This window comes from Procambarus clarkii, chromosome 11, assembly GCF_040958095.1.
Source record: "Procambarus clarkii isolate CNS0578487 chromosome 11, FALCON_Pclarkii_2.0, whole genome shotgun sequence".
In the NCBI taxonomy this organism is placed as follows: Eukaryota; Metazoa; Arthropoda; class Malacostraca; order Decapoda; family Cambaridae; genus Procambarus; species Procambarus clarkii.
The window spans coordinates 35,772,236-35,784,735 of record NC_091160.1 but is presented as its reverse complement, the minus strand read 5'-3'; the positions used below and the strand labels follow the sequence as shown (position 1 = coordinate 35,784,735).

The following is a 12,500-nucleotide window of genomic DNA, read 5'->3' as shown; positions in this document are numbered from 1 at the left end:
TAGTAATGGTGGTGTTAGTAATGGTTATGGTGTTAGTAATGGTGATGGTGTTAGTAATGGTGGTGGTGTTAGTAATGGTGGTGGTGTTAGTAATGGTTATGGTGTTAGTGATGGTGGTGGTGTTAGTAATGGTGGTGGTGTTAGTAATGGTTATGGTGTTAGTAATGGTTATGGTGTTAGTAATGGTGGTGGTGTTAGTAATGGTGGTGGTGTTAGTAATGGTGGTGTTAGTAATGGTGATGGTGTTAGTAATGGTGGTGGTGTTAGTAATGGTGGTGGTGTTAGTAATGGTGGTGGTGTTAGTAATGGTGGTTTTAGTAATGGTGGTGCTGCTAATGGTGGTGCTACTAATGGTGGTGCTACTAATGGTGGTGCTACTAATGGTGGTGCTACTAATGGTGGTGCTATTAATGGTGGTGCTACTAATGGTGGTGCTACTTATGGTGGTGCTATTAATGGTGGTGCTACTAATGGTGGTGCTACTAATGGTGGTGCTATTAATGGTGGTGCTACTAATGGTGGTGCTATTAATGGTGGTTGTCGTGCTAGTTATGAAGATGTTGGTGGTGGTGGTACTGACAGTGGTGGTTATTGTGGTAGTGGTGGTATTGACAGTGGTGGTAATTGTGGTGGTGGTGGTACTGACAGTGGTGGTAATTGTGGTGGTGGTGGTATTGACAGTGGTAATAATTGTGGTGGTGGTGGTACTGACAGTGGTGGTAATTGTGGTGGTGTTGGTAATGGTGGTAATTGTGGTAGTATTAGCTATGTGGTAACGGGAGGGACACATGTTGTGGGAATGGGGTAATGGGTAGTGATATTGTTGTTGTTGGTGGTAGATAGGGGGTGTAGGGTGAGGGGGGGTGGCATTAATGGGGAGTGGTAGGGGGGGGGGGCTACACCCTCAAAGGTGACCCTAGAGGGGGGGAGAGAGTGGGTGGGTGGGGGTACAAGCAGGCCCTAAGAACAACTATGGCACTGGGGGTTGACAGTCAAACAGGCAGGGTGGTGGTGGTGGCAGCAATAAAAGCGGCAAGAGCCATGCGTGTTAGCGGTCGAGCAGTGGCCTCAACTGATGGCACTTAGGGCACTAGAGCAGGGAACACTGGCTGTCATGCAGGTGGCAGCAGGTGGCACTAAGGGGCGGTGGCAGCAGGCGGCACTAAGGGGCGGTGGCAGCAGGCGGCACTAAGGGGCGGTGTCACTGACCCTGCGAGGAGTACAGCAGGTCGAGGCCCTCAGACGAGGAGGAGTAGGAGTAGGAGCGCGCCATGTTGTGTTGTGGACGGGGGCCGTCAGCAGGCCCGGTAGGGGGCCCTGGCGGGGGCGCCGAGGGCCGCAAGCCGCCCTTCACCCCCATCAGCCCATGGGGCCCGCCCGCTGGCCCCTGGGGCCCGCCCGCGTACCGCTGCGGTTTCGGGGGCGCCACGCCGGGTGCTGCAGACACCACAAGAGCTGTCATGGTCTTGTTCAGAGTATGTAAACAACACAACTAACGTGAATAATGGCTGTCCTGATGAGCCAGCGTCCGCTCCCACACCAGATCTCATCCCTTCTGACACCACAACACTCTACACTGTGGACACCCTACACCCTACACTGTGGATACCACAATACACTGTGGACACCCTACACCCTACACTGGGGACACCACAACACCCTACACTGTGGACACCCTACACCCTACACTGTGGACACCCTACACTGTGTACACCACAACACCCTACACTGTGGACACTGTGGTTCAGAGTATGTAAACAACACAACTAACGTGAATAATGGCTGTCCTGATGAGCCAGCGTCCGCTCCCACACCAGATCTCATCCCTTCTGACACCACAACACTCTACACTGTGGACACCCTACACCCTACACTGTGGATACCACAATACACTGTGGACACCCTACACCCTACACTGGGGACACCACAACACCCTACACTGTGGACACCCTACACCCTACACTGTGGACACCCTACACTGTGTACACCACAACACCCTACACTGTGGACACCCTACACCCTACACTGTGGACACCCTACACCCTACACTGTGGACACCCTACACCCTACACTGTGGACACCACAACACCCTACACTGTGGACACCACAACACCCTACACCCTACACTGTGGACACCACAACACTCTACACTGTGGACACCACAACACTCTACACTGTGGACACCACAACACTCTACACTGTGGACACCCTACACCCTACACTGTGGACACCCTACACTGTGGATACCACAACACTCTACACCCTACACTGTGGACACCACAACACCCTACACTGTAGACACCACAACACCCTACACTGTGGACACCCTACACTGTGGACACCACAACACCCTACACTGTAGACACCACAACACCCTACACTGCGGGACACCACAATACAACCCAACACCAAGGGAGCACCCGCACCATATTAGCTGAAGGTGTAGGCCACTACCACACGAGTAGTTGCCACCCGCACAATACATTAATTGAAGATACAGTGGCAACCCGCACCATTACTTCTCCTTGACATTCCCTGGTCACGTGATGACGGCCTCCGTCGTCCCGCCCAATCTCCACCTCCCATCACGTCACATACTCCTGTTTACTCTTCCAACTGAGCATCAATTTGAGCAGCCTGGTTCAGATTGGTGTGGATATGCCCAGGTTATCGGCGCATTGCACTGCTTGGTTATCTTGAGGTTATCTTGAGATGATTTCGGGGCTTTCAGCGTCCCCGCGGCCCGGTCCTCGACCAGGCCTCCACCCCCAGGAAGCAGCCCGTGACAGCTGACTAACACCCGGGTACCTATTTTACTGCTAGGTAACAGGGGCATAGGGTGAAAGAAACTCTGCCCATTGTTTCTCGCCGGCGCCTGGGATCGAACCCAGGGCCACAGGATCACAAGTCCAGCGTGGGATTAAAACACATACATGCCTTCAATACCAATAGTTCACTCTCCTGAACTACCCACCCAATGCATTGATATTGAATTGCCAGTGGCAGTTTACAACGTGGGGGAGATACATCAAGAGACTGTCGGTGAGGTTGTCCAAGACAAGCTCTACACTCACCCAGTCTATTATGCAACATTATGCAAGATTGTTGTTAATGAGTTCCAGTTATCGATTGAGAGTCTGCAAGTGGTCTGCAAGTGGTCTGCATTCCGTTTTTCAATCATAAACGGGGAGATTGGATTAATGAGCATTCGCCCTTTGTTGATGAGGACGGGCTAATTGCCGACCTACTTGGCATACAGAAGCTCCGTGATGAACACGTCACTCTGAAGTTCAAGGACGAGTCTCTGCTTTGAAGCAGTTGCAACAGTTGCTGTGGGCAACATAACAGTGAAGGTCAACCATGCAGGGGGAGGACACCGCCTGTAAGGTGGTGCAAGACGAATGCTCCATTAACAATACGTGACGGTGTAGTGAAGATGGTGCTCTCCCATTATGGCGGTGTGCTTGATATTCGGCCCCATTGCTTTACTTCTATACCAGCTAAGGGGGGTTCTATCTGGGAACCTGTCAGCCTGGAGATCGTGAAGGGGATCCCTTCATCGCTATGCATGCCAGAAAGCATGCTGCATATATTTCATCAAAGGCATACCTGTTTTCAAGTGTGAGTTGCCTGGTCACATGGCTGCTGTGTGTCTGGTTGTTCCGGAGGGAGCAAATGTTCCGGGAATGAGGCTCTCGGAAGTTTATTTTCCACCAATGTCGGGTGTTGGGAATCACGGAGGTGGTAAGATGGATGGTGAGTCCTTGAGGGTGTCTTGTGCTGTCCCTGTAGGTGGTGGTGGTAATGGTGGGGCTGGTACACTTGTCTTATTGTCACTAGGTGGTGGTGTGGTGGGTGATGGTGGTCGACCTCACCAATGGTTGCTGTAGAGACGCTTGGCAGTGGTGCTGGCTGTAAGGTTGATGTCACAAAAATGGTTTAGTTTGTGATGATACAGTGCCGCGTTTCAAAGGGGAAAAGTTGAGTGGGGATCTGGTGAATACGCACAAAAAGAGGAAGTGCGCAGTTGAGAGTGGTGAGGGATGGATTGTCTGTAGCTTTCCCGGTTCATCCTGGTGTGGGTGGTAGTGAGGGAGCACCTGTGTCACTGGAAATGGTTCGTGCTGAGGTTCATGACGTAAAGAGGTGTGTGCCATCTGATGTAAGTTGGTATGTTGGAGTTGATATCATCGAGTCATCTGATCCTTTGTTGAAGGTCTTGCTGTGGCAGGTCTCTTTGGCTTGTTATGATGGTACTGCTATTGAGGCTAGTTTAGAGGCAGGTCTGGTTTCGGATGTTGCTGGTACGTTGGATGTATCTGATGATAGGGAAGGTATTGTGGACCAGGATGGGTGTTCAGTGGTCGTCGATTCCTTGTTAGATATTGTGGCTGCATGTAGTTCCTCTGATAAATTCTCTTGACATTCTGTGGTATCCTGATTTCGAGGCTTCGATGAAGGATGTGGGATGGGGTGGTGAGGCCAGTGTAACGAATGCTGGATCGAGTGATGTCACAACATTTGATGATATAAAAACAGCAGTTGTAGTGACTATGAGGGTTCTGTCATTAAGTCTGAGATTTTATACATTGATATCTGTTGGTTAAGAATGTGGTCGAGTCTGCCAATCGGTCGATTTTCCAGTTTCTGTTGATGGACCAGTATATGCTAGTGAAGAGTGTGCCGTCGCTTCGTGCTGACGTTGGTCGAGTTTGGTGGACGTATACTGCAAAGCTGCAGCAATATTTCAGAGGGAGTTTAGCCAGAATTTCTTAGTTTAGTCTCTTTGTCGGTACCATTGTGCTTTGCCTTATGGGTTAGTTATCTGTTGCAGGCTCCGGGTGCGGGTGATGTCACCCGTCTGATACATCTGTACTACTCTAAGTATTGAGGTGCTCCTCAATACTTAAGAGAGCACACTGGATTGAGTGATTGAGGGATACGTTTCTTGGTTTGTGTTGGGCCTTCTCGTTTGAGTATGTCATATTTTTTACCGTTTTTTTTTTAACAACTCCTTTGCTGGTTGTGGTCGTTGATAGTATTGGTGACGGATTATATTTATTGTCTGCGGGCTGGTCGTTTGAGGAGGCTGACAGTGGTCCAGCTGTTAGGTTTCCTGGCTGGCAGGCCATTGTATACTCTGCAGAGGCTTCAAGTAGGGTTTCCCGGGAGGATGCGAATGTGGTTCACAGAATGTGCTGGAGTTGAAGGTCTCATGGTTTCTGTGGCGTTGATTCTGTTTCCGTATTCGTAATCAAGTGTTCTGTGTACCTTATCTTGAATGTGTAATTGTGATCTGTGTACTGAAAATGTCTGTCTGTACATTGTATTTAATATTTTGATTTCATTACTATACTCTTGATATGCTATACTATAATTTGTGCATAATTTGGCTTGAATTTGTTTTGTTACTGATTATAGACTGTACTGTTACCTTGTGTGGTGCTTGTATAATGCACATGTCATTATTTCTCTTTTTAATTCTGTTAACTACAAACCTGTACACATTGAATCTATATGGACTGTGTGTGTCGAGTATCATGTTTTGTTTGTTGATATGTGTATAGATTGTTGAGTGTGCAAGTGGTGAATGGCTTAAGTGGCCAGCTGGATGTGACATAGCGGGTAATTTAAGGTTGTCAGATGTTGAATTTGAAGTTTAAGAAGCACAACAACACAGGTGCTGGACTTGCCCTGGTGTTCCTGTGTTAGGGGGAAATTCTAAAATCTTGCAGATTCACGTCGTTTGCAGACGAAAAATCTCTATTTGCAACACTGGTGCAGATGCTAGCATGCTTTGGCGTTCCCCCCCCCTAATGGTATTATTTTGAATACCATTGTTACTTCATTCACTTTTGTATTCTTGGTATCCTTCTTATGGATTCAAAGTTTGCCAGTTCAGGCTACTGATTACATACACGAATGTGACTATCCATCCTGCAAGATGAGGATTGTTTTGCAGTAAAAAGATGCACTTCGATGATGCACAGATGCACAAAAGATGCACTTCGATGATGCACAGATGCACAAAAGATGCACTTTGATGATGCACAGATGCACAAAAGATGCACTTTGATGATGCACAGATGCACAAAAGATGCACTCTTTGATGCACTATGTAACACTTCGTATAGTCTGGGCTCTAGGGGGCTGCTGCAGAAATGCAGATGTGCCTAAGTATGCTATTCAAAAACAAAAAGTTCCCCGGAAAGGTGAATGCCGGACCCCCACCACCAGATGCGATACTAAGTCATCCCAGACCCATCGTCAGGAGTCCGGGGACCACTGGGTGATGAACTTAAGTCAAAGCCGGTCCTATACTGCACAATCGTCATTCTCATTTGAGCAGAAACGCAGTAACGTCTTCCAATGACAAGTGGAGCAGGAACTAGATGCTCGCCACGGCACGAGAGTACACTATGAGGAGGCCAATATGTCTCTCTGCCCCAAGATACAAACCAGTAAAGGGAAAATATGTATTGTACACGTTCCCTGTGGCCCTTGTACCTGCGCCAGGCGCCGTATCAACCCAGGTCCTTGAAGAGGGGACACGAGACACCATTTCCGTCGTGCGTTCCGGCGGCCCGAGGCGAGGTAGTGTGTCTGTCAAGATTGGCCTACATGATGGTACGTTCACCGTTGGGAACATCCTCTCCTTGTGCGGGCCGCTCCAAGCAACAGCCTGGTGGACCAAACTCTCACACGTCAAGTCTGGCCCCGGGCCGGGCTTGGGGGAGTAGAAGAACTCCCAGAACCCCATCAACCAGGTATCAACCAGGTATCCTCACCAGTATTTGATGGGTGTTGACCAGACCACACACTAGAAAGTGAAGGGACGACGACGTTTCGGTCCGTCCTGGACCATTCTCATGTCGATTGATCCTCACAATCGACTCGAAAATGGTCCAGGACGGACCGAAACGTCGTCGTCCCTTCACCTTCTAGTGTGTGGTCTGGTCAACATACTTCAGCCACGTTATTGTGACTCCTCGTCTGCATTTGATGGGTAGTATTTTGCCCGGCTAACCATCGACAACTTTGGGTTGGCCAAGACAAAATGACAGCCATACTGATTATAACTTTCGCTAACTATTGAGCCTGTCCTCCTGACCGTTCCCAACATCACTAAACTGCTGTACTAAAGTGCCCGAACCTAACCAACCCGAGGACCCACATACAGAAAACTAACACAGATAAATTTTGAGAGTCTATTTTGTTGTACAGAACTTTTTGGCCCTAGGTAATGTCAAAATGCGATGTAGATTGAGAGAATCGGTTGAACTATTCCATAAGAATAGTGGTGATCGATCCAAGTTTATTCAACATGAAATGATAGTAACTTTTGAAACTAGGAAGTTACTCGTATCAATATGTAGTAAATGGCTTACTAGAGCCTTAGAAAGTCACTTTTGTACTATTTTCTAGAGTCCAACTATAAAATAAAAAAGCTAAAAACCAAATTTAAATTTTAATTCCTAGGGTTAGTAAAGCACATATATACTACATTAGGCCTCGGATAACATGTATTAAACCTATAATGGTTAGGTTAGGGTTTTATTACTCCCAACAATATAAAAACTTTTTCAGTTTGTCCAAATTCAATGATAAAAAATTCTACTTTCTGGTGATCCATGACGACACGTTTGTACGAGTGATCCAGGTCGTTACCCTAACTACTCTCATCTAGAACTACTACTAGAACTACATCTAGAACTACTACTCATCTAGAACTACTCTCATCTAGAACTACTACTCATCTAGAACTACTCTCATCTAGAACTACTACTCATCTAGAACTACTCTCATCTAGCAGTGTGGGTGAATTCATGCCAGGTTCGCCGCCCGGGTTAGTTATGCTCGTTGACAAACTAGCAAATGGTTTAATGTTGCTGGATTATAAGTTATTCTGCGGGTCTGACTCCGCCTGACCCGGCCTAGCCTAGCCTGTGGGGAGTCTGACTCCACCTAGCCTAGCCTGCGGGGGTCTGGCCCGGCCTAGCCTAGCCTGTGGGGAGTCTGACTCCACCTAGCCTAGCCTGCGGGGGTCTGGCCCGGCCTAGCCTAGCCTGTGGGGAGTCTGACTCCACCTAGCCTAGCCTGCGGGGGTCTGACTCCGCCTGGCCCGGCCTAGCCTAGCCTGTGGGGAGTCTGACTCCACCTAGCCTAGCCTGTGGGGAGTCTGACTCCATTTAGCCTAGCCTGTGGGGAGTCTGACTCCACCTAGCCTAGCCTGTGGGGAGTCTGACTCCACCTAGCCTAGCCTGTGGGGAGTCTGACTCCACCTAGCCTAGCCTGTGGGGGTCTGACTCCGCCTAGCCTAGCCTGTGAGGGTCTGACTCCTAGCCTAGCCTGTGAGGGTCTGACTCTGCCTAGCCTGTAGAGGTACTCCGCCTAGCCTTGCACTTTAACAAGGTCTCCCCTCCAACACCTACACAACACCCACAATGTGGTACACAACACCGTACCAGCGAGTCCTAGCAAATGTCTCAGCGAGGCTCCCAAAGTGGTCTCAGCGAGGCCCCCCCCCAAAGTGGTCCACGTGAGAGAACAATGAACAAAGAACAGTTCACATCAATTTAATATAAAATGCCAAAACGTAGGCTAGCGTAATTGTGATGCGGGTGATGAGACAACCGCCCAGATGTAGTGACGACCTGCGTGGGCGGCGGCCCCCCGCCCACGGCCCGCCCGCCCCAGCACAATGGTCAACAGGTGGTGGTGGTGGCCCGTGTCAGAGCGCGGACCATGGCTTCGAACGCGTGTCCCACTCATTGAATGATTGTGTCAGCGCCCGCATCAGAATTACCCTCAACCAAAGGGATATTAAGGAATAGATATATTGTGAAATATATCGACTGAAACTGCCATTGATCAGATGGAGAGGATAATCCCCGATGACGCGACTGGTGGTAAAGTTTACATAACAATTCCCGCGCGCTATTTTACCCGCAGGTCCGCAGTAAGATTTTTTAACGTGGCGAAGAAAGTTCCCCGTTGCTGGGCCAAACTATTTTAAATATTAATGATTAAATTATACTCTGGGTCGTAGACTATAACCACGGTATATATCATGGCGGTATTAATGCATATTAACCGCTCTAAAAATGATCTCGGGAGAGGGCAAATATTTATATATTCATTACTTTTTATTCACTTTACAAAAACAGTGAAAAACTTTCGTAAGACTTAAAAAAAAGTAAAAAATGGAACAATAAGTCAACAAATATTCCTTTTCTTGGTCCTGTATAAAAGTCTATAATTTCAAAAGTGTCCGATTCTTTTTTAAACTTACATTACAAAAACTATAATATGTAACTAAATATGTAGCTAATGTCCGAGTTTGTTCTGATATATATATATATATATATATATATATATATATATATATATATATATATATATATATATATATATATATATATATATATATATATTGATTGGGGGAAAGATTAAGTTTGTTAGGAAGGGATTTTATTGCAGGTTAAGATATGTTGATTACATATCAAGGTAACTTTATTGCATATCAAGGTAACTTTATTGCATATCAAGGTAACTTTATTATACATCAAGGTAGCTTTACTGCATACAAAGGGTGGTTTATGGAATACTAGGGGTGGTTTTATTGCATATCAAGGTAGCTTTATTGGATATCAAAGTAGGTTTATGGAATACTAAGGTACTAAAATTGCATATCAAGGAAGTTTTACTGAAAACAAAGAAAGATTTACTGAATATCAAGGTAATTTTTTATTACACATCAAAGAAGCTTTATTGAATATCAAGGAAGCTCAACTGAATATCTAGGAAGCTTTATTTTATATTTTGGTGACTTTATTGAATATCAACAAAGCTTTATTGAACAGACCACAACAGACAGGTGAGACAGATAAGGGAGATAGTGAGATAGTGAATACATTATTGTCAGCCACAGCTTTTTGTCACTCTCTAGCTCTAGCTCACTTTCAGTAGTCTGGCCCTTACACTAGGTCACTTTCAGTAGTCTGGCCCTTACACTAGGTCACTTTCAGTAGTCTGGCCCTTACACTAGGTCACTTTCAGTAGTCTGGCCCTTACACTAGGTCACTTTCAGCAGTCTGGTCCTTACACTAGGTCACTTTCAGTAGTCTGGCCCTTACACTAGGTCACTTTCAGTAGTCTGGCCCTTACACTAGGTCACTTTCAGTAGTCTGGTCCTTACACTAGGTCACTTTCAGTAGTCTGGTCCATACTCTAGCTCACTTTCAACAGTCTGGTCCATAGACTAGCTCACTTTCAACAGTCTGGTCCATACACTAGCTCACTTTCAACAGTCTGGTCCATACACTAGCTCACTTTCAACAGTCTGGTCCATACACTAGCTCACTTTCAACAGTCTGGTCCATACACTAGCTCACTTTCAGCAGTCTGATCCTAACACTAGCTCACTTTCAGCAGTCTGATCCTTACACTACCTTACTTTCAACAGTCTGATCCTTACACTAGCTCACTTTCAGCAGTCTGATCCTTACACTACCTTACTTTCAGCAGTCTGGCCCTTACACTAGCTCACTTTCAGCAGTCTGGCCCTTACACTAGCTCACTTTCAACAGTCTGATCCTTACACTAGCTCACTTTCAACAGTCTGATCCTTACACTAGCTCACTTTAGGCAGTCTGGCCCTTACACTAGCTCACTTTCAGCAGTCTGGCCCTTACACTAGCTCACTTTCAGCAGTCTGGTCCTTACACTAGCTCACTTTCAGCAGTCTGGTCCTTACACTAGCTCACTTTCAGTAGTCTGGCCCTTACACTAGCTCACTTTCAGCAGTCTGGCCTTTACACTACCTGACTTTCAACAGTCTGGCCCTTACACTAGCTCACTTTCAGCAGTCTGGCCTTTACACTAGCTCACTTTCAGCAGTCTGGTCCTTACACTAGCTCACTTTCAGCAGCCTGGTCCTTACACTGAGTCACTTTCAGCAGTCTGATTCTTACACTAGCTCACTTTCAGCAGTTTTGTCCTTACACTAGCTCACTTTCAGTACTCTGGTCCATACACTAGCTCACTTTCAGTACTCTGGTCCATACACTAGCTCACTTTCAGTACTCTGGTCCATACACTAGCTCACTTTCAGTACTCCGGTCCTTACACTAGCTCACTTTCAGCACTCTGATCCTTACACTAGCTCACTTTCAGTAGTCTGGCCCTTAGACTAGCTCACTTTCAGCACTCTGGCCCTTACACTAGCTCACTTTCAGCACTCTGGCCCTTACACTACCTCACTTTCAGCAGTCTGGTCCTTACACTAGCTCACTTTCAGCAGTCTGGCCCTTACACTAGCTCACTTTCAGCACTCTGGCCCTTACACTACCTCACTTTCAGCAGTCTGGCCCTTACACTAGCTCACTTTCATCAGTCTGGCCCTTACACTAGGTCACTTTCGAGGGCCGGAGAGGTGTAGAAAGTGAGGAAGGAGTACTGACCTGCGGAGTACGGGGGTCGTGGCCCCCTGGGGATGGGGGCGACGCCGGCGCCAGCGGCCTGGGGGGTGCCGGGGGGGAAGGAGTGGGTCATGTAGTACCCGCTGCTTCCTGACTTGTTGCTCCCGCTCTGTGGGGGAGGCAAGGTGCTCCTGTTAGTCCTGGCTTGTACCAGTGTTGCTGGCTTATGCTGGTGTTGGTGGCTTGTACTGGTGTTGGTGGCTTATACCAGTGTTGGTGGCTTATACCAGTGTTGCTGGCTTATACCAGTGTTGGTGGCTTGTACCAGTGTTGCTGGCTTATACCAGTGTTGGTGGCTTGTGCTAGTGTTGGTGGCTTGTGTTGGTGGCTTGTGTTGGTGGCTTGTGTTGCTGGCTTGTACTGGTGTTGGTGGCTTATGCTGGTGTTGCTGGCTTGTACTGGTGTTGGTGGCTTATGCTGGTGTTGCTGGCTTGTACTGGTGTTGGTGGCTTGTGTTGGTGGCTTATACTGGTGTTGGTGGCATATGCTAGTGTTGCTGGCTTGTACTGGTCTTGGTGGCTTGTGTTGGTGGCTTATACTGGTGTTGGTGGCTTATACTGGTGTTGGTGGCTTATGCTGGTGTTGCTGGCTTGTACTGGTGTTGGTGGCTTATACCAGTGTTGGTGGCTTATACCAGTGTTGGTGGCTTATACCAGTGTTGGTGGCTTATACCAGTGTTGGTGGTTTATACCAGTGTTGCTGGCTTATACCAGTGTTGGTGGCTTATACCAGTGTTGGTGGCTTATACCAGTGTTGGTGGCTTATACCAGTGTTGCTGGCTTATACCAGTGTTGCTGGCTTATACCAGTGTTGCTGGCTTATACCAGTGTTGCTGGCTTATACCAGTGTTGCTGGCTTATACCAGTGTTGCTGGCTTATACCAGTGTTGCTGGCTTATACCAGTGTTGCTGGCTTATACCAGTGTTGCTGGCTTATACCAGTGTTGCTGGCTTATACCAGTGTTGCTGGCTTATACCAGTGTTGCTGGCTTATACCAGTGTTGCTGGCTTATACCAGTGT

The 12,500-nt window shown here is 47.5% G+C and overlaps 1 protein-coding gene across 1 annotated transcript in view; it reads right to left on the bottom strand.

Moving 5' to 3' along the window:
- LOC123758288 (uncharacterized) overlaps positions 1-12,500 on the bottom strand; it is a 296,794-nt gene that overhangs the window by 224,999 nt on the left and 59,295 nt on the right. The window contains exons 4-5 of the mRNA XM_069323039.1: positions 11,463-11,589; positions 1,210-1,437 (exon numbers count right to left, since the gene is read on the bottom strand). Coding sequence (XP_069179140.1) covers positions 1,210-1,437; positions 11,463-11,589 — 355 coding nt within the window. The remainder of the gene's footprint in view (positions 1-1,209; positions 1,438-11,462; positions 11,590-12,500) is intronic.